We start from the raw sequence: 25,401 nt of genomic DNA, 5'->3' as shown, positions 1-25,401 counted from the left end.
TTGTTATTTTTGTTTTACTTAGTTACACCACCACAATTCTAGGGTCCTTCTTAGGGAAAATAATAACCCATCTTGGTTCATGGACAAATTTATACTCCATTATATAGTAACAGGCTCAAACAGCAATAGCAAAAATTAATACTGGTACAAAAGACATCTGTCATCAACACCTCTAAAAAAGTAGACTTAAAAAAAGACGTTCAAGCACAAAATGTAAAAGGTGTAACAGTTTTTAATATACACAAACCTAATTCCTCAACTATTTTAACTATAAGTAACAAGATAAAACACAATAAAAAAAACCTGCACAATCCAGCTACCAAGGAATAACTACTAAACTTGACAAAGAAATGAATAATGGCACCTAAATTGGAAAGCTGAATCAAAGAAGAACGCATCTATTTTTAAATTTCACTGATATGTTAACATAAGTTTCTGGGGAAAAACATACCTTTATGTGAAACTTTACCAAAGTCCCTTCAGCATCACAATGCAGGTCAAATGTTGCTATATACTGAATTTGAACAGGCACAGACAAGACATAGTTTAGGATTTTAAAAATAAATAACGACATGAAGATCACTGAAAAACCATACATACATCTTCTAGGGGAAGGACAGGGGTAAGGGAGACAGGGAGAAAGGGGGTAGGAGAAAGGAGAGGAAGGCTGGGAGAAAGGAGAAAAAGTTGGAGAAAGGAGAATTTTTTTTAATTTATCTCAAAAGGAGATGTTTTATTCTAATGGGAGAAAGGAGAATGGGGGTAGAAGAAAGGAGAAAAGGGGCGAGAGAAGGGAGAAGGGTACCCCCTGTCCTCCCCTTCATCTCCATTGGTCTAGTTTTAAGATCCAGTCCTTTTCTTAAAATTGAGTACACATGCTGAAATGTCTAACCTGCTTTACTTATCATGATTGAATCTATGTTGAAATATAAGTTATATGAACAGTGAATAATGAACTTAACATTATCAATGATCCATGTAAATGAGGTCAAGGTCCAAGTTGGATACATACCATACACCATATATATTTGACTTATTGCTTATTGTATCCCTGTCAGAGACATGTACGTCACCTTAGACCAAATATAGCTGGAATATTGCTTATAGTGTCTGATAAACTGACATAATATTGTCCAATGAACCATTAAAATGAAGAAAAGGTCTGATGAATCCTGTCAGATCAACATATACACCTTGCAAGCATTCTATACACCAAATATATTTGACCTACCAGTATTGCTTATAGTATCTGACAAAAAGACCATATTAGAAAAAATAAGATTAACCAATGAACATTAATAGGAAGTCAAGCTTAAATGAGCTCTTCCAGTCAGACATGTACATGTAACAATTATTCCATACACCAAAATATAGTTGACCTATTTCTAATAGTATCTGAGATACTGACTTGACCATGTAAATTTTGCCTTGATCACTGATCCATGAAATAGTGACAAGGTCGGGGTGAGCACCATCTGTCCAAAATGTAGACCTGGCAAAGAATCAATATACCTAATATAGTTATCCTATTACTCATTTTAAATCAGAAATTTACATTACAAGAAAATAAGAAAAATTTCAAGCAGTCCCTGAGCCATTTAAATGAAGTCAAGGACAATGGACATGTGACATATGGAAACTTCATAACATAAGGCATCTGCATAAAAGGTTTGAAGAATCCATGTCTTCCTTTTGAAATATAAAGCATTAAAGAAATAGTTTACACCTAAAAACTAGTTTGAACAATAGAAAGAATAAAACAAAGGTATTTTAATGAAATGGCATTATTTCATATAAGTGTCTGACATCTAGTTCTATACCCTATAGTCCGGCCGATCGGTGAAAAAAATGCTCAAATAATGAGGAAAGCACCAGTTTTTGCATGATGGTACTTTTTTGTGTACTGAGCAATATTAGCTATGGACCCACCCTCAAAATTCAATATGGCGGCTTATTTCAAGATGGCTGCCGTACGTTCTAAAATATTTTCCAGTATTACACAAACCACAGTGGATTTGATGCTGGAAGCACAAAAATCAACATTTTGAATGATCGACTTGGTGTACTTAGCAAGATTTTGTTTTGATCTATCTTTGAAATACAAAATGGCGGCTATTTTTAAAATGGCCGCCTTAAAAAGGAGCAAATATTCATTATTGAGAATTGACCTGAATATAAGCACTTTATTGATATATAGTGTCATTTAGTATCTGTCCTTTTTGATTTTGCCATGCTTGTCATTTCATACACAAAGTAGTAGCCTTCATAAAAAGCTGCAGTAGTAGCTTTCATTAAAAGCTGCACTATTTGTTGTCTTGGGTCACACATAAAAGCTGTGACTTGAGATATCAAACTGAGAATTGAGAATCATTTGAACACATATCAGGAATTGGGGACAACAAGGACAAGAACATTGAAATGGCAGAAAATTAATCACTTGGGGATATGGATAAACCCACAGCTGAACTCGGATGCTTTAACAGAGGACAGCTCAGAAATGACTATTAAACAATTGTACCAAGAATTTTTAGCAGGTAGTAAATTTAATGCCCAAAGAACAGCTGAGATTACCGCAATATAAAACAGAGCGTATCATCGCGAATTGATAAAATATGTGTTGGTCTCATTACGTTTCAAGCTGAACATAAAGAGGCAATGCATATTAATAACGAACAGATGAGAGCAATATCTCAGCAACTTCAGCAGTCTGAAGACAGGATAGACCACAATAATTGCTTGGCAGAATTTATGGTCAGAACAATAAGATATTCAATGCTGTTGTGAGACGAAATGACAAGCTGACAACACCTGAGGAAGTAGACACAGTTCAATTTAAAAGTGCATTTAAACAGCAGGGTACATTCCAACAACTGGCATCTGTTGTAAGTGAATTAGTGGACAATCGAAATAAAGAAGTTAAAATTCCTGCAATGGACACATCATCTAAGCCAAAAATTTACCTTAGCTAGTACAACACAAGTTTACCAAAAGTACACAACAAAATCCATGCCTTGTGTCTTTCCCCAATTATAGTTCGCATGAACCAGCAACCGCGCCAACTCTGTTGAAGGTGTCTGCACCTTAAGTCAAAAGTCCTATGTCAGGGTTTTTGGCCCTGCATGAAACAGTTCAAATTATTCAACAACAATCTCCAATTAAGAACATACTAAAACCCTCTAGTACTTATCAAGGTTACCAGCAACAGGCTTATGTGTCGTCGTACGCACACTTACCATCTACTATGAGTCAATAATATTTGGTTCAGAGCAGCACACCATTACAGAAACAACTGACTGCAAGAAGATTCTATCAAGTTTCTCCAATGCTGAATGCAGTGCCTACTTATGGTATCCTCCACGTCGAGTCAATGGCAAATCCCACATTTATCACTCCAATTATGACAACCTCGTCAGCTACTGGAACTCTAACAGGCTTCCCATTACAGCAAGCTGACTCCACTGGCCGGTCCAGGAAAGGGCAGAGGAAACCAAAAGAGTGTGGCAACACCTCTTCTTCAGACTCCTCATTGGAGAGAGAATATACCCGATGGCAAGAAAATCTTGGTGCAAGGGACCGGAGACGAAGCCCACAGCTCTCAAAAATAAAAAAAACGCAATTGGAGAGGATCCATGACTTGGGAGGCGTTCATTTACCAATTTGAACGATTTGCCGGTAGATGACAACGGGAAAACCGAAAAATGTGTGTAGGCCCCATATTGCCAGCCGATGTTGGCTTTGAGTACGCTCGCACAGATGATGATTCCAAGGCCTTAAAAAGGCATTCATTTGGAGCAGCGCTTCAGCAAGAAAGACGACCAAACCTGATTGGAACCGAAGCATTCCATCGAGAATGTAAAGACAAAGATTCTTCAAGGCATGTAATAAAGAGGAACCCAGAAAATTTCAACGAGGCGTTGAATCAACTAAAAACCTCAATAGCAAACCAGATGGCGATATATGAATCAAAAAGTGCCAATTATAACCATCGACAAATCTACTTTGCTGATGGCGCAGTATCACCGACCGATAAAGGAAATATGAGCAGACCTTTGGATAATGAGGGGCATAACCTCTCACAAATTGTCACAAAACTAGCTGATATTATGCTTTCAACTAATCAGCATAGCCGTGGATTGACCGATCAGTATAACCTCGGATCTTCTGATCAAATAATCATGGAAGATCACCTGATCAATATACACATGGAGAATCTCCTGAGCAATACATTCTCGGTAGATCGCCTGATAGATTACACCCAAGCTTAATGCCTATCGATCAGCAACACACCCACTAATGTAGAGATCATATAGTCCCCAAAGACAACGGTTAACATCTCCACCGGCAAACTCCAGAAATCCCGGTTATTTCAGACAACGATCACCTTCACAAGGATACGGAACAAATCAAAGTGCTACTCCAACAATGGAGTCTTTAAACAGCAAAGGGTCGGGCCAGTAGGCCAACGCACGATTCCAAAGTCCATTGGACATGAAACATCACCTCATCACAAAATCGAACAGAGGCCCATGGCCTCGTCCGATATTGTCATCAGACGAACCATTTGAAAGAGCTTAGCAGAACGAGGTACTATACATGACCAGAATGTGAGCATGATTGTGGACACTGCTGCAATGATAACATTAGTAAATGAGAAATTAATTCCGGCAGAAAATGGAGATTTTGAGAGCGTAACGCTACATGGTTTGTGTTAACAGCTTGTTATTGGGAAGACTATAAAGAACGACTCTCGAGTAAACAAACGATGTTATACTTAGGCTAGATATTTTGGACATACTGAGCGCAGTGATAAACCTGAGTACTCCCACAATTACCATCAACAATAATGTGATAAATGCGGCATTTGTTAACGGTGGAAACGAGATTTCAACTCGGCAAGTTTGCATAAAACGAACCATCACAGTTCCACCAAACTCAGAAATGACTGTTACCATTAAAACTAATACAAGGGCTGATCAGGAGTGCATTTTAGGACCATGCTCACTGAATAGTTTTGAATTGGTTTCGCACGTCGTTGGAAAAGGAAATAGTAGCCCCTTAACCATTTTAAATGATGGGAATCGCATATTCCGCCTGAAGAAAGGTACACCTATTGATTACATAGAACAATTTGACGATGTAGTGCGAACGGCAGATGAAAACGCAATAAGTGACGTAAGACGTTACATTGAAGAGACACGAGACAGGGTGCCCTCAAAGTTCAGATGAGTTATCTACTATTCCACCACATTTAACCGACCTATATTAACTTTCAATCTACTCGTTTCAACCTATTTCATTCCAACCATTAAAACTGGAAGCGTTTAAAGAATAACATGTAACATATTGATTAACATTTTGAATTTCACTATTTATTTTTGTATGTGCAGCCATATTTGCAAATGTATGTGTAATAGAAATAACCAAATTATTTTTTTTTATATTTTAAAATTAATTGATAACAAATTTAAGAACATGAAGTCCATTTTTGAAGAATTATAACTTTAATTTCCGAAATTATATAGAATACCTTTAGGACAATCTTGATTTTTATACCGTTTTTCCGCCATCTTGAAAATGGCAGCCATATTGGATTTTTCAGAGTGGGTCCATAGCTGAAATCAAAGGGTATATAACCAAGAACTACTATGCAAAGTTTCATGCTTTCCTCATCAAGTGAACAATTCTGCTCTATATCTGCACCAATCGGCCGGACTACTACTAGCTTTGTGAAAAAAGCTTTAATAAAAGATGGTGTGGAGCAACCACATGATAAATATTAACCAAAAGTCATCAGGGTATGCATATGCAGTCTTCATCAAATTATACAATATGTCAAGCCCTAAATTTTTGGAGTCTATAAAAGTCGTAAATATGATAAATTAAAACCATCAAAGATTTGCTATCAACTCTACATGGACAAAATAACAAAAGCACATCCAAAATAACACAAGCCAACCACTGATGACAATCACAAATTTTAACAAATTATTGAACAAGCTGATGCCCATGCAAAGGTCAGAAATGAAAATGTAGGATCTTTATAGAAAATATTCCTGTCTCATTAGATTTTACATTGGCTCAGGGATTGTTTACAAATTGACAATATTAAAAATGATAAGACACTTAGCAACAGCTATCCTTTACAAACAGATTATATAGTGAAAGGAACATCTTACAATGATCTTTGGGGTAAGTAAGCCAACAACATAGACCATGCTATAACTAACATGATAAATGTAAGATAAACTAGAGATATAGTACACATACAACCAGATGAACAAGACAACAGTGACACCAAGTAAACCATTTAAGATAAAGTAAGTTACAAATATACCAAAAGATGCTAAAATGAAGCACCTAAGAAGTTGACTATTAACAAGTTACGAAATACATGAAATTGAAGAAAAAATAAACAAAAGGTTTGTAAGTATAAATTTTATTTGCAAAGTTGAAAGAATATAATAAAATAAAGCACCATAAACAGATTTGAAATACTGCTGTAATATATCAACAATCAACAATCCTTCATATGTAATTTCAAAATCTAAATGTAAATAAATTAATCTACTAACAATATATTACAACATTCTGAGGAACAGAACAACAGGGAAAAAACAGTCCCTAAAAGTATTAATCGTAAAGTGTTAACACCAGTTGTCACACCTGCTTGTGTAGTTACATAACAGAAAATTCAAGTGTTGCCTGAAAAATTGACAATATTTCATAATTTATAGAAGTCATTCTTGAAGACATTAACATAAAAGATACAGTATTTTTCTTTTCAATACAAAATATTTGTCCCAAATAACATTTGCATTCAACATTAAATTGAGAGAAATTCTGAATGTAAAAAGCATATTGCACATCTTGTAAACAAATAAACATATAGTAACATATATAGTAATAGACATTGAAATTGGAAAAATACTGGTAGATTGTTATTGAAAAAACACATTGTAATTGAAAAATTACATGTAATTAAAAATTTACACTGTAATGGGAAAATTACTTTGTAATGGAAAAAATACATTGTAATTAAAAAAATTACACTGTAATGGAAAATTACTTTGTAATGGAAAAAATACATTGTAATGGAAAAATTACATGGAAAAATTACATGTACATTGCAAAGGGATTTCTGTGCTGACATGAATTATTATTGATATGGTCATATTTATGAATCAACTGATTACAAAACTTTTGAATATTTGAAATACTTCAGGAATAGATTACCTTAGCTGTATTTGGCAAAACTTTTAGGAATTTTTGGTCCTCAATGCTCTATAACTTTGTACTTTATTTTGCCTTTTAAACTTTTTTTGATTGGAGTCACTGATGAGTCTTTTGTAGACGTCGGTCTATGCGTCTGGCGTTTATTTGCAAAGGGAAAGTTACAATGTAATGGGAAAAGTTTCAGAATTGCAAATTATTTTATTATTAATGAATATAGTTTTTTGGATTAAATTAAAACTAGCCCTAAGTATGCCCATGCCATGAAACACTGACATTTGATAAATGAAGAGGATTTCTTGTGTGCCTTTCTAGTTTCTTGTATCTCTAAAACAAATATGATGGCAGTAATTCAGGGTGGGTGAGATGAAGAGCCCCTTTGATTTGGAAAATAGTGAAGTTCTTTTAGCATAAAATTGTCCAAAAATTTTCATATAAAGTCCTTTTGTTATTACAACCCTATGACATATTTGATATAAAATAAGAAAAGCCAACCAACATGACTTGTTCAACTACCTATCATTCTGTAAATAAATCATACCATTACCCTGATAGAAGGCACACCTTCACTATATGCATAAATATTCTGCAAGTAAAAAACAATTTTGCTAAAATCTACTATGGAAAGACAGAGACATAGAAATACTGGGGTAAAACAACATACTTAAAAGTGCAAAAAAATGTCAAAATGAAAAAAATGTCAATTACATGCTTTTAAAAAAAAAAAAAACTAAACTATTTGGTACATGTATAACATCATAACATGATTTTAAAAGTAGACAAAAAGTAAGACTGTCTGCTAAACACTGTGCAACAACCCTATTTCTAAAACAAAATCATTAATATTAAACAGGATATACTTGTTATGGATAATAGGTTTAACTGGGACAACATCCCTAATGCGCCTCGAAATGAGGAATTCAAAAGTCATGTGTAAAGAAAAAATCTCTGTGTAGTGATATTGGACATGTTTCTATTTTTAACAAATGACTGAACTTAATTATTTGTGGTGATTAGGAAAGTAGAGGAACATAGAATAAATGTGTAAAAACTATGGAGCTATTGAATGTGTTCAAAGTATTAAATTTTCAAAGAACTTATTGTGTTAAAAAGGTGATATTTTACCACAAGGAGCCGCATCACAAAAGGATGTTCGGGGTTTCCTAATTTACGGAAAAAGTAATCTCACTTCGTACCCCGAAAATTTAACCACATATGTGAAAATGTCACACTTCGAAACGAGCTATCATACATATCCAAGTTTACGATATGGACTGAGCTACAGGAAAAAACGTTACCATTACTGCCTATGTAAAAACAATTAAAGACATTGAGCCAACTAAGTTTTATACACACTTTACATGCTGATTATAATGCCCACTGAAGATAAATTGCACTTTAGTTGGTGATATGTTGAACACATAAAGGACTAGATAGCTAAATTATGCAATTATTATGATACTGAGGTTTAATGAGGAATCTGGTGTAATGTATGATGACTTCAAATTGCAATTTAAATCTATTGTTATAGCACAACTGTTATGCATTTTGAATCTATATGTTTTGTCCATAGACGAGACCATATACATATTTTTTTTCCAAACAGACAATATCTGTGACCTTATACAAAATGAATGGTTTTCTGTATTCAGATAAGTAATAAGAAGATAATTTAAGAGTTAACATTAACTGTTTAAAGTCACAAGTTTTTAACTTTGCATGAAAATTACAGCCAGTTACAGTTACTTCTTCACAGGACAATGTTGACCTTAACCATACATTGTAATTAACTTTCTTATCCTTGGTTCTTCTATCAAAGCTTTTTAAGCATTTTTTATTTTACCAAAAACTCAAATATAAATATGAACTTTTCAATTGCACAAATACTTAATACTGTTAGGTAATTGTCTAACTTCTTAATTAAATCGACCCAAGTCTCTTTCTTCATTGGATAGTTCTTCTTCTTTTGTTTCTTCTTCTATAAATATCTCCTTCATTAAGATGTAATCCTTTAATTTTTCTGCTAGTGGCAGTTTTATAACTTTATCCTGAGGAAGCGTACCAAGAGTTTCTCGTATTGTTCCTCTACAGATCTGCTGTAGACTTCTGGGTAATTTACAGGCCTTTAAAAACAAGATGATCAATTCTTTCTTCTGATCTGGTGTCATTTGTGCATTTAACTGTGAAATTTCTTTCAGGAATTTGATCAGAAGTTGCATCACCCAATAGGGAGGATTGTCGTTATAGCAATGAAGAAATAAATCAATCATATCTCGGTTCTTATGTGTGACAGCAAAAAATAATGGTTCAAGTTCAAAATGGGGGTGTTTATCTACTGGATACATGAGACAACACTTCATCATTCCTTTGACCTTGGCTTGAGCATTAAGGTCACACCCATATTTCAGTAGTATCTTTGCCATAGCCAACTCATTCTGTTCTGCAGCAAACATAATTGGTGACAAGCATTTATGGTTGATCTACAAAACAAATGGAATTTTACATTTACAGCCGATTTCATTGAGTGTGTAGGCAAAGGAATTATCTTTAATTAGCATGCTTGTTAGCTGAACCGTCAAGTCATTATTAGGTCAGGTATACTACCCTTCTTTTCGAAGTAGCCTAGTCTAACAGACAGATAGCTTGGTTATCTGTTGGACTAGTCTACTCTATTTTATGCTAATCTGCATTAGAACTAAAAGCACCAAAAAAAACAAGAATGAGAAAACTTAATGCAATATAATATATTAGAAGGAAACAAAAGCGCAAAAGTATCAATGATGCATAGTATGAATTTTAAGGTCATTATACTGATAACAAAGTTATAAAAAAGATCTGTTACTCTGACATTATCATGCACTTATCTATTTAATCAGATCAGCTCAATATCAGCAAACAAAAGAAAAAAGGGTTGACAAGTGCAATTTTCTTCTTATTTTTAAGTCCAAGAGACATAATTCTGTCAAAATAGGTCAATCATAATGGTATGCAGGAGATCAAGGGTTAAACTAAATGTCTTTAGATCATCACATTAAGGATGTACACCTCTGAGGAGCCAAAAATTTCTGGAATAAAACTTTTTTCTTAACCTGATTTTTGGGTTTATAAGACTGTAAACAAATAATTGGTGAAGAAAAAACTATATGGTGGTGCACTTCTTTTTTTGCTTCGGCCCTTTGAATATACCCAATTTTGATGATTTCCCCATTTTTACCTATTTTTGGGCTATTATCTTGAAAAAAATCACAGTTCCACAATTGAATATTTTTCATACTTTCCATAAAGATGAAGTGGACCAATCTGAATAAATATAACTTAAAAAAACTATAGGTAGGTGTTAATATAAGAAAGTTTTATCATATTTTGATTCTTTTTGAATAAAATTTACCATGCTGACAAATAATATGGGATGTACATGATTCTTATAAAAACATTTTTTGTACCCCTCACCCATTTTCTCAAAATTTTGGCTAAAAAGGCTGACTTAATTGGTTATAAAATTTGAAAACTGGATTATTCAAAAACTTTTCATTGAAAATACACAATTTTTTCACAGAGTTTTGTTTGATTATGATAATTTCAAAATTCTTCATTGATATTTTCAACTTGTATCACATGTTTTGGAAATAATTCCAGAAAGAGATTTCAACGAGACTCAAACATCAGAAGGATATATCTTAAAAGTACTTTAACCCTTGATTTATTTGAATGCATACAAGATTGGACAAACAATTTTCTAGTAAGAAAAAGATCTATAGTTTGACTGAATGCAGTAAACCTATAAAGATCTTTGGTTCTATAAAATGCAGTTATCTTAAAAAAATAAATGGTTGAAATTCCATTCTGATAAAATACCTTAACCTTATAAGACTATTGGTTTGATATCTAATAAAATTGAGAATGGAAATGGGGAATGTGTCAAAGAGACAACAACTCGACCCTAGAGCAGACAACAGCCGAAAGCCACCAATGGGTCAATGCAGCGAGAAACTCCTGCACCCGGGGCGTCCTTCAGCTGGCTCCTAAACAAATATGTAAGTTTGATACACATATAGTGATACCTACCCTATTAAGATTACATCCAGCTTTGGCCAGAATCTCTACAATTCTCCCATGATTATTCAGCATAGCTACATGTAAAGGTATAGCTGTGGGAACAAGACCGTTTATTTGACATTTGCCTGTACTCAATAAATACTGGACAATTTTCTCATTACCCTTCTCACAGGCTGTATACAGAGGCTGCTGGAGCTGCTTGTTTGGTTTGTTGATATCACAACCTGAAATCACAGAGAAATGGTGTTAGACATCAATTCTTTTGGAATCTGTTTTGGTCGTTTTTAGAGGTAAATAACACTAGGAAAAGGTACTCTAAGACCATTTTAAAATTTTGAACTTAAGATTTAACGGAAACAAGAGATAAATGCTTGCAATATTAATGAATGGAACAAATAACTGGATGTGTTGGGACTCAAAGTCAGCTTGAGTACTGCCAAAAGGTCAGTTAACTGGAGCAAAACAGAGACTTTATCTATAATTTAGATCACTTACAAATTCACCAAAAATCAGATCCAGATCTGCTAGCATTTCAAAAGACTCTAACCGGACAAGTAGCCTTACCACTTAGAAATATATATGAAGTAAATGTTAACGTGTAGTTATCTTCTGCTTTATATATTGTGATGGTACATTTAGCCCAGACACACATTATGCTCTAAACACTTAATTGCAGGGACATACAAATAACTTATTTATCATCTTATTGTTATATATACCCACATAGCAAATATCGTATGTTTATGTAAATATAAAAAGTTACAGCCAGAAAAGACTGCAAAGGTAAAACAAAACTCTTTTTCAAATCATATTCTTTTCAATTTCTGGAACAAAGGTATCTTACCAGAATCTATCAAGAATATAGCTGCCTCTGTAAGATTTTGGATAATAGCTTCATGTAGTGGTGAAAGTAGGTTAGTTTTCTCTCTGTAATTTAGGTCACTGCCATTCTTTACAAGTCCTCTTATGATCTATTCAAATAATATATAGAGAATTCATTTAAAAATAACACGAACTTTTAACCGAAGTCACCCATTCAAAATTACCACATCTAGCTTCAAGTTATCACAATATAAGGTGCATTAGAAATGTGTTTTTTTCTGAGTCTTATTAGCTTAAACAAATAACAAACCAGAATATATGTTGATAGAAAAACAATGCCCTGCTCAAACTATCATATATACATGTCAAGTGAACCGCCAAATTAGGGTCAAGGGGTGGAAGTAGTAATTTTGCATCAAATTTTGACAGTAAATCTCATAATGAAAATACGTATGTATTAAGTTTTCAGTTTATAGGACCACAATTTTATTGTAAACAACCTCAACAAATAACTTTAACCGTAAAATGTACTAATTTCACACCATGAAATTGGGACCAAAACTTTAATTTCACATATGATTTTTTTAAAGTTGATATCATAATAAACATGCTTACTGAGATTCTAGTTGATGTGACCACAACTTTATTGTGAACTACCTTTACCCTATAATTTAACCAGATAAACATCAAACTGACAGACACATAGACCAGAAAGTATCAAGCCACCTTTTACTGCAGTTGGGCCATAAAAAAGAAACCACATTTCGTACAACAATAAGATTGGATTTTATTTAATCTTTACACTTTTCATACAAAAAGATTGGAGACCTTCACTCTCAAGCCTTCTAAGTAGTCTGTGTACAGCGACCAGTAGTCATTAAACACCAAGGTTCAAAATCCATGTGCTTGTGTAGTTGGGTTTGACTCCTGTCTTAACTGACATGGATTGCCAGTTTTCCTGTTGGAAGCTTGTAGTACTCTTGCTTACTCATAAGTACTTCGTTTAACGATATTGTAATAAAAATGTATTTAAAGGGGCACTAGCTGCCAAATTCATGGTCACCGATTTGACTCAAATTCTCATATTTTATTTATAACAATGTAAAACATTTTTCCAAACTATCAAAAGTATAACATAAACAATTTACAGGACATGGTCTCAATAAGATGTACCTTCGTTTCGTGAGAATTTTAGCCTAGACGCCATCTAATTAACTATCGAGTTGACCTTATATGACCATATAAGTGATGTAAACATAAACATGGATATAAATAGATTAAGCAACTCGAGCAATTGGATTCTTATAGGTCTGTTAAATTTTGTATTTTATAGATTAAAAATTTATGTTTATCGTCGTTTTTACCTTTATGAGAATGATTTTGTGTGGATCGAATCAGTTAATCAAATTATTTACCTTTGTTTCACTTTCAATGTTGACATTCTTTTCCTTTAAATACCTGTACACGGACAATGCATGCTTTATTCTATCTCTCTCTACGGGGTTAAATTAGAGTTTACATGAATACAGATTTAATGAGGTCGAATTATTCACTTGCAAGTGAATAAGTCATTATCAATGTTTATGAGCTTAACTTGACAAAATCGAACCATTTTAGCTCACAAAAGCAAATAATTATTTCACTATTTCACTTTCATTAATGATTGAACAAAGAAAATCATACTTTTGATTTTTTACATATCTCGTAGCTAGTGCCCATTTAAGTTTTGACTTCTAAACTGTGGAGAAATAATTTACAACTTTTAAGAAAATTATTTTTACTTTTATTACCTACCCTCATATCTGCTCTGTTAAAGAGGGCTGAAAATAGTGGAATTTCCCCATTGTTGTTTGGATCATTTACTCTGCAACCTATAAAATTAAACATACTAATTTGTTCCTATGCAAAAGGCCATATCATCAACAAAACATTATGCATATCAAACAAAAAGATGCAAAAACATATTGTAAATCATACTAATGATGTTCAAATGATGACCTCCTTCGGTATTGTAATGTATAATAAAAAAAAGTTATATATATATTGTGAGAATATTGTGAGAATATATATAGGTATAGGAAGAAGTGGTATGAGTGCCAATGAGACAACCCTCCATCCAAATAACAATTTATAAAAGTAAACAATTATAGGTCAAGGTACGGCCTTCAACACGGAGTCTTGGCTCATGTAATATTTACGTCACATTGATGACTTATTTTAGAAAACGTCATATATGTCACTATAGGAACAACCTCACATTAAACTCACTTTGCGTTCACACTTAGAAGTGAGGTCGTTAATTCGGGTTCACCTTTCATTAACTCCACCTCAAATGAGGGATAATTTTAATCCCGGTTCGCCCCGGGATATGGCATTCACACTGCCTAAATTTAACCTGGATTAACTAATTCGGGTCGAACCCGGTTTAAAAAGGCATAGTGTGAATGGGGTACTAGTCTTTTGCTTTTTTTTCTTTCCTTTTTAAGCCATGGCTTTGTCAGTTTATTTTCGACTTATGAGTTTGAATTTCCCTGTGGTATTTTTCATCTCTCTTTTATACATGTTGACGTATAAACAGCAAAATTTTAACCTACTGCAATGTTCAGTTTGTTACATTCTTTTTTTAAATTATTTAGAATATATAAATATATTAAAACTATCACATGACTGAGTTAATATTAATCTATTTACCTGCTTTGACCAACATTTCAACAATTTCTGGATGACTTTTGATTGAACTACAGGCTGCATGTAAAGCTGTGTCACCTGTTGTTGTGCACTTTGTAACATCTGCATTCTTCTGAAGGAACAACTCTGTCAGTTCTATACATGCAAAGAAAATTGGATAATAATTTATTGAGATAGAAAAATGATATAAAATTATGATATTCAGAAGTTGTGATCAGGATAATTAAATTGATTTCAATTTTTTTTATTTCAAGTTGAAAATGCAAAGGAAATTTTCAACAGATGATATTTTTTTGATAGATAAATATTTGCATAAAAGTTTTAACCAATTGAGACATAAAATTGCATGAGAACATGTTTTCCTGCTTTGTGTTTAATCAGTGGGGGAAGTGGTATTGCCATAGTTATCAACCTTTATTCCCAGCAAAAACTCTGAGTATAAGTGGCGTTTTTCCTGGTTTGATTTATCAGTGGAGGAGATGTATTGCCAGAGTTCTATAACTTTATTCCCAGCAAAAGCTTAGAGTATAAGTTGAGTATTTTTTTATTTGTTTTAACAGTTGTTTTTTTTTTTTGGGGGGGGGGGGGGGGATTGGCATTGCCAGAGTTATCTACCTTTATTCCCTGCAAAAGCACTTAATATAAGCGGAGTTTTTCCTTCAATTTCCCCAACATTAATGTCACATCCTAACTGTACAATTTTCTTCACAACAGACATGGCCTCTTCTTCTTGTCCAAATACTAATGAAACTATCAACATAAAAATTTACATTAATTACATATATGTGAATGAAATGATTAAAACTCAACAATAACATTCAAAATAAAATATAAAAGCTCAGTTACAATAATGGTTTCAAATTTAAAGAAATTTTCCTCAGTATTAAAATGTTTCAAGCAGTATAGAGTCATTATAAAAAAAAATTGGCCAATAGTGGGCCTCCTTTTTGAAAGTAAACCAAAATCTATAGTTGTCTTCGATTATTTTTCATGTTTCTGTCTCATTGACTTATACCACATATCTTCTACTGAATTTAATGTCTGTCTCATTGACTTATGCCACATATCTTCTTTTGAATTTAATGTCCGTCTCATTAACTTATACCACATATCTTCTTTTGAATTTAATGTCTGTCTCATTGACTTATACCACATATCTTCTATTGAATTTAATGTCCGTCTCATTGACTTATACCACATATCTTCTATTGAATTTAATGTCTGTCTCATTGACTTATACCACATATCTTCTTTTGAATTTAATGTCCTTCTCATTGACTTATACCACATATCTTCTTTTGAATTTAATGTCCGTCTCATTGACTTATACCACATATCTTCTTTTGAATTTAATGTCCGTCTCATTGACTTATACCACATATCTTCTTTTGAATTTAATGTCCGTCTCATTGACTTATACCACATATCTTCTTTTGAATTTAATGTCCGTCTCATTGACTTATACCACATATCTTCTTTTGAATTTAATGTCCTTCTCATTGACTTATACCACATATCTTCTTTTGAATTTAATGTCCGTCTCATTGACTTATACCACATATCTTCTTTTGAATTTAATGTCCGTCTCATTGACTTATACCACATATCTTCTATTGAATTTAATGTCTGTCTCATTGACTTATACCACATATCTTCTTTTGAATTTAATGTCCTTCTCATTGACTTATACCACATATCTTCTTTTGAATTTAATGTCTGTCTCATTGACTTATACCACATATCTTCTTTTGAATTTAATGTCCGTCTCATTGACTTATACCACATATCTTCTTTTGAATTTAATGTCTGTCTCATTGACTTATACCACATATCTTCTATTGAATTTAATGTCTATTTATAGTAACAGTCCCACTAATGTTATATTGACTGGAACATTGTATATTTTGGAACTAAAGAAAATAACGACCAATTTTCACATCAGAATGCTATATCTGTCTAAAAAATAATGCTGGATGGTGGAAAATGGATGGATAAAGGAAGCAAAACACACATAACCAGAAGAACTCACATATATCTTTTAATCTAAACTATAAGACAACTAAGTCTTTGTACCTTGTCTGACTGCTACATGTATTGGAGAATTCTGTAACCTATCTCTCTTATCGACATCACAGCCAGCATCTAATAACATATTGGCAATATCAGGGCAGTTGTTGGTGATTGCGACTGGATAAAAATAAAAGGGGATAAAAGACTTTATATATGTTAATAAGAGCCAACATGTTCAAAACTGGAAAAACTTACTGTGAGTATACAAACTAAGGTAAAATTGTAGTGAAATTAAATAAACTCAATGGAGCAAGACCAGATAGATGCATCTCCTGCTACGCAAGCATTACATGCCTTGATAATTATTTCTTTTTTCATATTAAGCAGAAGCCACTTATTTGAGAACCAAATTTTCTTGGAAATTGTGTATATAATTTGTTACAGAAGACATAATTAAACTACTGTAAATTTAGAAATTATTGCAATAATACAATTTAGTTATAAAAAATTTTGTCTTCCACATCTGTTGACATGTAAATATCGAAAAAATAATTATGGAAAAATAAGTATTTAGCTAATATAAATCAATTTTTCAAATTAAGAGTACAGGAATATTAGCTAATTTTTTAAGCATAACTTTCTCCACTGGACATTAAATTAATGCAAGGTTTTTATTCATGCCAAAATGCAACTAGGTTAGTATCGCAATAATAAGCTGGCATTCTGATATCAAATACATATTTCTGTAAGTACATTCTGATATCAAATACATATTTCTGTAAGTACATTATATCAAATACATATTTTTGTAAGTACTATCAGATTATTACATGGCATTTTTCATATCGCATGTATTATCAGCCCTAGGTTCAATATCAGCCCAAGAGCCGCATGGCTCGAGGGCTGATATTGACCGAGGGTTGATAATACATGCGATATGAAAAATGACATGTTATGATCTTTTTATCATATGCTTCAACAATGGAGAAAAATAACAGATTCATGTATTGATCCTTTTACGTGGTTCCCAAATAGAAGTTCAAAGAGTGAAAAGTTCACGGACGTCGGACCCAAAATTTTATACATTCGATATGAAATCTTTCTATCATATGCCTCAACAGAGACGAATCGACAAAAAAATAATTCAACAATATACATAATGAACATTAATTGTTTGGAATTTTTTTTTAAAGTAACTTTCTAAATTATGTTTCAGTGAAACTTTTAAAAAAATGCATTTATTTAATATTTTTTTGTTTTTTGTTTTTGTTTTTTTTAAGTATTATTTTACACAATATACTTTCCAGTATTCAAATAACTTGTAATGTACACTACTTTGTAATGTTTTTCACTGAAAACGTAGTTTGAGGTGTATTTTCCGGAATTTGCAGAGTATTACCGGAATGCCATGTGATAACGTTACGGAAAGGCATGTGATAACAATCGAAGCATGGGATAATCTTTTCATATCAGCCCGCTAAGCACCAATTCGAAAAATATGGAATATACGTTAATTTAATGCTATTATCATACGGTAAAAATCATATGTTATTGAGTCTAAGTATATGATAAATTCTGATATCAAATACATATTTCTGTAAGTACATTCTGATATCAAATACATATTTCTGTAAGTACATTCTGATATCAAATACACATTTCTGCAAGTACATTCTGATATCAAATACATATTTCTGTAAGTACATTCTGATATCAAATACATATTTCTCTGTAAGTACATTCTGATATCAAATACATATTTCTGTAAGTACATTCTGATATCAAATACATATTTCTGTAAGTACATTCTGATATCAAATACATATTTCTGCAAGTACATTCTGATATCGTACATTCTGATATCAAATACATATTTCTGTAAGTACATTCTGATATCAAATACATATTTCTGTAAGTACATTCTGATATCAAATACATATTTCTGTAAGTACATTTTCCCATCATCACAATAATTAATCTTACATGTTCCTCAATTCTTCAAAAATCACAATAATTGCTGATTTTACAGTATCAATTGTTTCAACCATAACTCCAGGAGTGAAAATTGGAATCAAGGAAACTTTTGATGTTATGCTGAATTGTTCATGATTGATGAGCATAAATGATAACTTTTCTACCTATCTTAAGTCTATGTTAGTTTTTCCTAATGCAGGAGGCAGGAGGTCAGTTTTCTCCAACATATATTTGACTGTATTTCAATCTCTGATCACACTCATGAGTTTTTTGAGTAAGTGGCTCCTTATTGATTTAGAGGGTTGACTAAGCTTACCAAACTTCAACAGCAAAATGCATCAATTTTTGAAATTTCATCTTTAACAATCTACATATATATCTATATAGTACTAACCACTTGTAAGAAAACAACAAAGATGTCTTGAGTTTTATCTAAAAATTTTGTTTGTAGATTCAACTACTTGAACTTCTACTCTAATAGACCAATCTCAGGTTGTATTTTTTATAAATGAGTAACTGGTTGACCACAGGTAAATTGGCGTAAAATATGTCATTGATCAGGACTTAATAACCTTAATAAGCATTGTGATATAGTAAACATACTTGAAAGTGCACAAACTTGAAAGTCGTCTATATGTATTAACAAAATGTATACATAACCATAGTAAAGGACGTTTATACTATTGACAGTTAAGAAATGATCTTTTTTATTTAATAACTTTATTTGAGGTGATATATATTGTAATGGTATCACACATTTGCAGTTTAGAATTTGTTTATGTTTTACCAGGGAGGTTCTATGACTTCCTTGGTTCTACTTTGTCCTAATCTTCTATATATGGTTGACATATAATTGTTCCTAAATACTGTAAACATTCGGTAAATAAGGATAATACTATCTGTATATAATCATACCTAAAAGTGGTGTCATTCCCTTTGTGGATGGGGTATCTAGCTGGATCTTCTTATCAGACACAGCTCTATGAAAATAGTCAATAATTATGAATAATGTGATTTATTATATAATTATGATTTTAAGGAGGAGCTGATACCTTATAATTTATGTTTTTATTAGAACACTTTTCATATTGAATTTTATACTTATTTATGCCAAGTACAAATTTATACTATAAAAAAAGGTTGATTTTCTATGATTGAGGGTCTCTGAAAAGATTACCTCCTGAGGGATTGAAATTTAAAATGTGTTCTTGCAGAAGTTATCTCCCTTCTTCAACAAACATTCTTTTCAAATGTTATCTAAATATAGAAGCAACATCACAATTAAAATAATGTAGGAGATATGATTGTTTAAATGCAAAAGAAGTATTATTTCAATACTTTTTAAGGATACTTGGTCTTCCTTTTGAACTTACGTGAAATGGTACTTTATAATTTCCTTAATGATGTCTATCTGGTGTTCCTTTACTGCATGGTATAATGGAGTGCAGCCTTGTCGGTCTTTATGATTTAACTCTGCACCTAAAAAAGATCGTCAATTTTAAAAACTGTAACTTAAATTTTTTTATCATGAAAGAAGCCCTACTATATTCATGATATTAGATTTCATAATTTTCTTACTCTTTGTAAATATGTATGACTATACAATATACAACACAGTAATTTGATTTAAAGTGGCCTAATGAGAGCACAATTTAATAGTACAATTTAGTTATTAAGAATTTTGTCTTCCACATCTGTTGACATGTATGTATGTAGATATTGAAAAAATAATTATGGAAAAATAACTATTTATCCAATATTAATCATTTTTTTCAATATCTACATGCATACATGTACATGTCAACAGATGTGGAAGACAAAATTCTTAATAACTAAATTGTACTATTAAATTGTGCTCTCATTATGCCACTTCAAATGAAATTACTGTGTTGTATATTGTATAGTCATACATAGTTAGAGTACAGGAATATTAGCAGTTGTTTTCTTATCAAAACTTTCTCAACTGGACTTTAATCGAGGAAAACTCAATCAATCAGTGATTACAATGTACTTTCACAAGTTTTCAATGAATCAGAAGTTTTATGCATATTTAATTGTAGACTTTTAATTATAAGGACATACATTTGTAGTTTGCGGAGTTAAATAAGCCATGTTTTATTATTGAAAATTTAAATATAAAATTAATCATGTTAATGCAATAAATTTGACAATTCTAAACCCTATTCAATAAAAGGTTTATATGTATTTACTTTTAATTATTGTATCATAAGTACATGTTTTAAACATTTATATAGGTTGGATTCGATCCTCTCTTGTCATGCGGTCCAAATAGTCATCAGTTAGGGCTTGAGACTATCTCTCATCAGTTTCTAAAACAGCAAAACTTTTTTTTTATTGTTTTATGTTTATTTAGTTTATTTACCATGTTTGATTAGAATCTGAAGTATTTCCGTAAATCCAAGTTTTGCAGCGTAAATCATTGAGTTACTGTTGTTCTCATCTCCTAAGTCTATTTGACAGTTAGATTGTATCAAGAATTCCACCATTTCAGCATGTCTCTGTAGCGTTGCTACTACCAACGGTGTTTCACCTTTCAAGTTTTTCAAATTAAGATCACAGTTTTCTCTGATAAGAAGATCGGCTATAGATTTATCTCCCCTGAATGCACAGACACTGATAGGCGTTGTATTTGAGTCATTCAAGGCATTGATATCAGTATTGTTGTTTATTAATAATTTAGCAATGTCCTTGTAGCCTGATTTACATGCTATGTGAAGTAAGCTGTTTAGTTCTGCATCACAGGCACCGATATCAGCTCCTTTGTCAATTAACAGTTTACAGATTTCTTCTTGGCCTTCCTTGACTGCTTGCTGCAATGCTGTCTGTCCACGATACTGAAAGTCAACATCAAAATCATCTTCTAAAATTTCTTTCACAGTTGAAACATCCTTTGCAGTGATTGCATCTTGAAGTTTTCTGATCTGTCTTCTTTTCTCTCTTTTTTCGAACCCTGCTCTACTGTTGTCTGAAAAAATAATGGCAAGTAAAATATAGAAGTATAGAATGTTTTTTGAGTTTTGTGTTCCAGTCTGGTAAATAGAATTCATCCCTTGTAGTGTTCAGTGTGTGGCAAGCTCCCTACATGAACATCAATGCATCCTATTAAGTCGAAAATTGCTGTCTGACAATGTCTTGGACTTGATGGGTCTACCACTGTAGGTGATTTGATGGTGGCTTTTTCGTTACAAAATGCACTAAATGCGTAACTAAAGTAAGATTAGTTGCACCAGTGGTCTCATGTATACATGTATGCACTATCCAAATGAAGATACAAACCATATGGTAGTGTATGTCATGTGTATGTCAATTGATGGGGCAAATGTGTTACAGTCCAATTTAAATGTGAATCTGAACTGAGTTATGTTATGGCAAGGCAAAATTAAGTACAGTGTGACATTACTAACAGAAACTATAGTACATGTACTAAGATGAAACAAATGAACACAAAGAGACAAGTTGTGTCAACCTTAGGATCAGGATAAAAAAAATCTTGAAGCTGGTTACTGTTTTATCTTTTCTTGAAAGCCCTTAAAATGAATTCCTATATAGATATAGGAAGATGTGGTGTGAGTGCCAATGAGACAACTCTCCATCCAAATAACAATTTAAAAAAAAGTTAACCATTATAGGTCAATGTACGGCCTTCAACACGGAGCCTTGGCTCACACCGAACAACAAGCTTTAAAGGGCTCCAAAATTACTAGTGTAAAACTATTCAAAAGGGAAAAACAACGGTCTAATCTATATAAAATAAAAAAATGAGAAACACATATAAATTACATAAACAAACGACAACTACTGTACATCAGATTCCTGACTTAGGACAGGTGCAAACATTTGCAGCAGGATTAAACGTTTTAATGGTACCAAACCTTCTCCCTTTTTCTGAAACAATAGCATAACATCACAACATAGAAAACCTCACGATAAAATATCAATTGGAAGGCTTAACTCAATCAAAAAACGTAAATTAACACACTATGAACGAATAAATTTGATCTGCGATAGCTGAATGCAAATGCACAGTTAATAAAATATTTAGCACAAACATTAAATGCCAAAAAGCAAACAAAAAAGTCCAAACAAAGCCATAGCAAGACACCATTGCGAAATATTTAACCCGAAACAGTGAAATGTCATAACTAGAAATATTTTAAATCAATCATCTTGGAGGGCAAAGCAATTCTTGATGATATAACACTAATATTATAAATCAAATCACCTTGGGTTCTATCTCTGAAATTCATTATAAATCTACAGGAGAGAGATATTCGAAAAATGTCTAAATTATTTCCCTTGTAGCAGGTGCTCGTCTATCTATTTTGTTAGTTTGGTATTCATTGGTGACGTGAAACAATAGGCAACTACAGTTAACTAGATTGAACTTAATTGCATATTAGAAACTTGAGTTGTCAGTTCTTTTAAATCACAAAGAGCTCATGTGTTTAGAGAGGTTCGTTTAGAAAAAGAACAACTCTTGTGGTTAGGTTGTAGTGTTAGTAGCGTGTAACAAGGGAGTTAACTGCACTGTTTGTGCACGATTTTTACCGACTGGAGAAGTTAGAACTGTAATTGAATTATCTTAAAGAACAAATAGTTCGCAGTTAATACATGACAGGTAAGAAAACTCAAAGAAGGCTTACGTAAAGGTTTATGGCTTCTTTTTTGCATGTGCGATATGAAATTTCATGAAAGTGACGGTCACGACTTCAATGCATTTGTTGTTATTATTATGTCTAACTCTAAGAGTTGAAAAAAAATTGGATTATTATTTAAATATAGCCAACAGTATTTACAGAAATTATATTTTTCTCATTGCATTGAATGGAAAATGTGAATTTTGATGCAAGTCTAGACGAGATTTTTGTTGAAAATTCTTTAAACTTTTGCTATTTTGCTAGATCTATACAAAATTTTATTGAAGATTACTCGTTTGATCTTTTATGTTCTGATAACCAATTTAATGTAAATTAAAAGTCCTAAACAACTTTTTATTATTAAGAAAAAAATCATGCTAAGAAACTAAAGTTGAGCGCACCCTTGAATATGTTTAGGTGTACTTGAATAGGTCCATAATTCTCTATTTCTTTAATTAAAAATGTAAATGCTTTATGAATAACATTGCTAGCCTAGCATTAACCCCTACCCTTGTATGTATTTTATCAGTTTGTTTTTAAAAATGTTACGGGTTAAGGTTCATCATAAGGAATTGAAAAATATGGCCGTGTTTACACCTCCAAAATTACTATGAGTACAGACAAACTGGTACATCCAGGAAAGTTTTAAGGCATGGCAGGAACTAGATATATAAAAGTTATATGAAGTCTACGTTTCAGAAAATTAAAAACTTACCTGGATTTTGATGTTCATTTTTTTCCAGTTTGCAGAAGATAGCAAAATAAACAAACACCTGAGTTTCAATTGATACGGTCCACTCAGTTACACAGTTTAAACCTGTTAAATCACCTATTGTTTACAGGTGTCTATTGTCCATCTATTGTCCATTTAAATCAATACTACTCACAACATTGATTATATGAGGGAGCTTCTCAATCGTTTTCACTACTTAGTTAATTTTTGCACCTTCTGCAGGAACGAAAAAAATGGATAGCAAAATCTAGAAAAGTTTATAATTTTCTGAAACACAAAATGCATTTAAAATTTATATATCTAGTTCCTGCCATCCCTTAAAACTGTTGCAGGTGTATAGGTTAGTCTGTACTCAGAGTAAAATTTGGGGTGTAAACACAGCCATTTTAGCCAAAAGGTTATGATGTTTGATATAAGACCTGGCCAAATATTGTAGTTTTACATTTTCATGTAAAACATTTTGAGAATAATCAGTTCAATGATAGAAAAGTTTATTTAATATTTGACTTTGTCAGGGGCGTAGCTAGGCCCTAATAATATGTACTCAATGCTGGGGAAGGAAGTCATACAGAGAGGGGTCTGGGGACCGCCCAAGGTGCCCAGAAGCTCTGGGGTTAATGGTGCAATTTCCTTGCGATTTCCTGGGACTAAAAATGACCTCACAGAAATCTTATTTTCATCAGTAAACAAATTAACTTTTGAAACTAAAATATATGATAAATAAATTTTGAAAAAATATTAATTTTAGAGAAAAACCAACTTCTAATCTGTAGTGGGTTGTTGATATTAAGTACAATTAAAATATATAGTGCCATCACTATATATTTTAATTGTAACATAATCAGTCTCAACCCACTATACATTAGAAAATCCAAATCTCTAGGCCAACAATGTCTGTGCAACTTAAAGCATATTGTTTTCAATGAGAAAATAAATAAATAAATAGTGTCACTTTTCTCTATGTTTCATTTAATAAGTGAACAAGCACTCTTTCTTTCAACTTTTAATTCCGAGTGAAATTCAATTCTAAAAATCAAGGACCATTGTCTTTAAAATTCCTTTGTGCTACAAAAAATAATTTCATGGTATATGTTCATGAGACCAAGCCAGATAAACCGTGATTTTCATTATTTCTCAAGTTTTCTCGTGGTACTGAAAGACCGTTCTGCCTTTGCCGTCGAATAAAAACAAACGACGAAGACAATGATAAAAATTACCCTTAACAATCCC

At 32.4% G+C, this 25,401-nt stretch overlaps 2 protein-coding genes across 2 annotated transcripts in view; one reads left to right on the top strand and one right to left on the bottom strand.

The window, feature by feature from the left end:
- Positions 1–9,035: 9,035 nt before the first annotated feature.
- Positions 9,036–23,309, bottom strand: LOC139489616 (serine/threonine-protein phosphatase 6 regulatory ankyrin repeat subunit A-like). The gene is made up of 11 exons (XM_071276215.1): positions 23,024–23,309; positions 21,164–21,766; positions 20,154–20,259; positions 19,696–19,760; positions 16,870–16,983; positions 15,412–15,546; positions 14,800–14,931; positions 13,903–13,979; positions 12,131–12,257; positions 11,296–11,510; positions 9,036–9,710 (listed from the first exon to the last, which is right to left on the bottom strand). Exons 1-11 carry the CDS (start codon positions 23,046–23,048, stop codon positions 9,147–9,149), a joined length of 2,163 nt encoding a protein of 720 aa, XP_071132316.1. The 5' UTR covers positions 23,049–23,309; the 3' UTR covers positions 9,036–9,146.
- The window catches only part of LOC139489617 (FAD-dependent oxidoreductase domain-containing protein 2-like), a 56,982-nt gene continuing 54,867 nt past the window's right edge, over positions 23,287–25,401 (top strand). The window contains exon 1 of the mRNA XM_071276216.1: positions 23,287–23,419. The gene's annotated coding sequence lies outside the window, so the exon portion shown is untranslated. The remainder of the gene's footprint in view (positions 23,420–25,401) is intronic.

Source organism: Mytilus edulis, chromosome 9, assembly GCF_963676685.1.
Source record: "Mytilus edulis chromosome 9, xbMytEdul2.2, whole genome shotgun sequence".
NCBI lineage: Eukaryota > Metazoa > Mollusca > Bivalvia > Mytilida > Mytilidae > Mytilus > Mytilus edulis.
This window is presented reverse-complemented; position numbering and strand designations above follow the sequence as displayed.